Raw genomic sequence first — 4,366 nt, 5'->3', positions numbered from 1 at the left:
GGTCCCCACTTTCTTAGAATTCCAATTTTGCAGATTGACCGCGCATGAAAATTGGGGAAGCTCAGCTCTATCGAGGTAGTTAACTAAATAATAGGATTCTACTGACTATTCTGTATAATCAACCACGCATAACCAGAACTTATAGCATGCCTTTTCGGATAGGGCGCGCCCGCCCCAACTGATATGAAGACTTTATGCTCTCGCTGCTTAACTGCTCAGCATCCTTCTTCGCTTGAAATTTTTGTTTTCCCCCCTCGTGGAAGCTCCTGGTGCTCCGCCGCATCCCCTGCTGGATGAGGATAATGGATTGGGTCTGAGGAAAATGGCGGAATGGCAGGAACTCTGTTGTTGGTATAACTGATATCTGGTCTGGCGCCCTTTATCTTTATCGAGAAGACAGGAATCAAGCAAGGTAAGTCTCTGGAACTTGTAACTATGATGAGGGAGCTGGCGCAAGGCGCATAACATTTCCTCGCTGCGCCATGACGATGGCTCAACATTCCATTGGGTGGTTGCTTTGAATGCATTCTCCTGATAATATCTGCCAGTCATCTGCCATCATATTTTTGCCCTTCTTGAGACAGGATCGTCTCAACCCTTGACTCGCACGAGAGATTAAGACAACTCTCTGCGAAGCCTTCTGCTGCTGCGCCCGCCAGTACTGTCTGAATTCCTGGCGCGGATGATTAATTGTTCAGCTGCGATGGATTAGCAAACAGAATGCCTGAATGAATTTGCTTTAAGTATCTCCAATCAGGTTTTTATTGCAATGAGCATTTGTGAGGCATAGCGCTGTGGAGCAGCGCGAAGTCTATATGGAGGGGCGGGAAGAGGAATTCTTAATCTTCTGCTGTATCTCCCTCCCAACCATAGCCCGTGCACGCAGCTTAAAACCTTAGATTCCTATTCAATTCCCCCCTTCGGCAGAATAAAATAGTTCTTTTTCGGTCTTCCCACTAAAAATTCTTCTTCTTATCAATCACCTGCTTCAACCAAAGGATCTCTTATCACTCATGACAACATGCCGCGCAGCCATACCAACCTCTTTGGGAGGGGCGTCACAACAAGCTAAGAGAATCTTTTCAAAACTCTCTTGATGAATGTGGATCTTAGATCCCGCCCGAGATCAGCCTCTCCTCACTGTTAAAGATACTGGTCAACAAAGGTGATGTGTAGTTTTCCCACCTTTAAATTCCGAGGAGGCGGAACTACTTTCCAAACGCATGCTATCTACCAAACAGGCGATTTGCTTATTTCCACCGTGGACCAATATACATGGAACTGGTTGTGATGCTGCTTCATGCCGTTCTTGATCCAAACTACCAGACACCATTCTGGTCCCCCGAACACAGTTGCACTGCGCTGTTGATTGCAGGGAAAAGCAGGGAACCTGATATTGTTTACTTGCTTCTCAGAGCGCCGGCTCTGATACTTCTCTGAGAGATATAAATGGTGGAACTGCTTATGATGGTGTTAAAGGTGGATTTCTAGATCTAAGCAGACTCTAATAGGCTGCTGCTGAGGGGAGGAACATGATGCGGGAGGGTTTGCCGGCCCGAGATATCCTCTTCTTCCCCGTGATTCGCGGTTGATAAATAAATTCTTAAGCCAGTTCCATATTTCTTCAACCCCACCCCGGCTGAACCTGTAGAAGGTTGAGCAATGGCCAACAATGGCGTGGGAGGGTTGCTATTTTTCCATGTCTACCTATCCTACCAATTCCCCCCGAGTCAGGCCTTCGGCGTTGCATCAAGATTCCGGCAGCACCCAGTCAATGATTCAGCAAGACCAAAGACAGAAATGAGACCATCTGTCCAAAGAAACGTCCCTGATCAGCATATCCAAGAGGGAACCACCCAGTAGACCTGGCATTGTTTGCTTCGCCTCGCCGCTGAAGGTCGCAGTTTTTATCACGTCCATGCAATCAACTGGCCCTCAAGGTTAACACAATATCTGGAGCAGCCGGCCCCCCGAAGTGGATTTTTTTTTAAACTCTCAAGGTAAAACAAAGTCATACTGCCTCTCCTCTCGTCAAACTGCTAAGTTTCTTCCGCTATACAACCCTCTTCTGGAAGGTAATAAAAGTAGTCTCTTCGCTGCACCTGTTAACACCTGACTATGACAACAACTGAATCGGCTCAAAGATTGATGGGTGACTTTGAGGCTATAACGAGACCTTGTCCTCTAGGTAATTGAGAGTATCTGAACCTGGATCTGTTTATTCAGAAGGCTCGAAGAGTCAGGGGCTGGAGGAAATGAGCTGGGTACGGGTATGCCAGCTGCTCTTATACTGGTGTATAACTGTTAGGGATCAAGGTGATTCCTATGAGATGGATTGGACTCGTCCTTCGTCCAGAAGTTATAGACTATGTACTGGCGATTGGGCCTTTTTGACAGGAAGTTATTAACCTCCAACAAACAGTTAACTACGTGTTTTAGTTACTATCATTCACGTGATTGATCTAACAGCCCCACTCTGTGGGGTTTTGGTCACAACTTGCACTACTATCGTGAACAAGTTCGAAGTTACTCTGTTCGCTGTCCATATTGCACCTGAAATGGTAATGGGATGCCACAGATTACTCGCTGCTCCTTTTAAGACCCAAGCCCATTCAGTTTAGGCAAACTTCACTGATAAGTGGATACCGGGATATCTCGCGAGCCCCAATGGCGGAACATCAATTCAAGAAGTGTGAGTTCCATACCAAGACTCCATCGGGCCAACATCATAACTTTTAACAGTGTAACAAAGCACCATTTGCCTACACTTCCGGTCGATGGCTACATCTTGACAAGCTGCAGCGTGAAGCGCGGTACATACAGTTCAATTTTGACTGTCTTTGTGATAAAGTCCTCTCTCTGTGTCCATCTGCCACTTCAATCCAATCCTATCAGAAACTGGAGGGCGGCTTCAACAGAGCATTCATCTTTACAACTGATGATGGGAGACGTGTTGTTGCAAAGTTTCCGACATCAGTTGCTGGATCAGCTAGATTTGTCACAAACTCTGAAGTTGCAACAATTACTTACTGTAAGGCTACATGCAAGTGGATCTATATTTGGGAAGACAGCTTTCCTTAACTTGTGCATACAGTGCAACATCATCTCAAAATACCAATTCCAACCATCCTGGACTGGTGTGATGACCCGTCCAACCCCATTGGCTCAGCATACATTATAATGGAACATGCCGGTGGCATTTCACTGTATCAAATGTGGCCAAAAATGTCCTTTTCCCAGAGAATGAATTGCATTAGATCAATTTCCACAGGTATTATGAAGATGTCTGAACTTAATTTTCCAGGATATGGCAGTCTTTATTTTACTGATGCAGTGTTTCTCGATGCTGATTTGAAGCAAAAGCTGGATGGTGACTGCAAGTACTGCATTGGGCCGAATTGCAGAAACACATACTGGGATTGCAATGTTGGAGAGCCCAGGAACTATGCATTGAAGGGACCGAATAGGGGCCCATGTGAGATATTCTTTCTCTCTTCAATATATCATAGTTTCTTACTTATTGATATCTTTAGGGAGTGATCTTCTCTCATACTCTTCTGCTTTAATTGATGTCGGCCTTGCAAGATTGCCCCCAGCTGAGAATCTTGCTCCTCATCAGCAACCATCTTATAAAGGCTCCGTGGGCGAGCATCTGGAACTTTTGAGCCTAGGTCAGGCCCTATTTCCCATATTGACGCGACATCCTCAGATACAATCTAATGCAGCCCCAACTCTATTCCATTCGGATCTACACAAGAGAAACATCTTTGTGTCTGAGGATGATCCCACTATTGTGACAGGTTTTATTGATTGGCAATCTACAAGTATTGAGCCAGCATTCTACTATGCAGATGAGGTACCTGATTTCGCGAAGCCACCCGTGAATGAAACACCAGAGAGCATTGAAGAGAGTATCTGCAGTCAGGCTTTTGAAGAAGAGTTGGGACTTCTGGCTCCGCGGCTAGCGGCGGTGAGAAAGATTGATGAGACTCTCCTCCGGCCATTCCGCTGCTGTCATCGGACATGGAAAGATGGCTTGGTATCATTTACTCATGAATTGATGCAGCTGAGGGAGCACTGGCAAGACCTTGGCTTTGAAGAAGACTGTCCTATCCCTGCCTTGAGCTTAGAGGAAATGCGCATTCACCAGGAACGACTAGATATCTATGACAAGATGTCGGGTGTCAGACAGGATATTGTTGAGATGTTGGGAGTTGGGCAGCATGGCTGGATCCCTGAATATCGCTGGGAGGAAGTAAAGGAAACTCATCAACGTATATACAAGGCTGTTTTGGCAACCACGGAGAGCGAGAAGGACCGCCAAGAGATAAAGATGATGTGGCCGTTTGATGTAATTGAAGCATGA

General features: G+C 46.0%; 1 protein-coding gene across 1 annotated transcript; it reads left to right on the top strand.

The window, feature by feature from the left end:
• Positions 1 to 3,282: 3,282 nt before the first annotated feature.
• Positions 3,283 to 4,366, top strand: PADG_07176 (uncharacterized protein; the record flags this gene model as incomplete). The annotated part of the gene is made up of 2 exons (XM_010764139.1): positions 3,283 to 3,475; positions 3,534 to 4,366. 2 exons carry the CDS (start codon positions 3,283 to 3,285, stop codon positions 4,364 to 4,366), a joined length of 1,026 nt encoding a protein of 341 aa, XP_010762441.1.

The sequence above is a fragment of the Paracoccidioides brasiliensis genome (assembly GCF_000150735.1).
Source record: "Paracoccidioides brasiliensis Pb18 unplaced genomic scaffold supercont2.10, whole genome shotgun sequence".
NCBI classification, from domain to species: domain Eukaryota; kingdom Fungi; phylum Ascomycota; class Eurotiomycetes; order Onygenales; family Ajellomycetaceae; genus Paracoccidioides; species Paracoccidioides brasiliensis.
The sequence above is the reverse complement of the archived record's forward strand: the minus strand, read 5'-3'. Positions and strand labels throughout refer to the sequence as shown.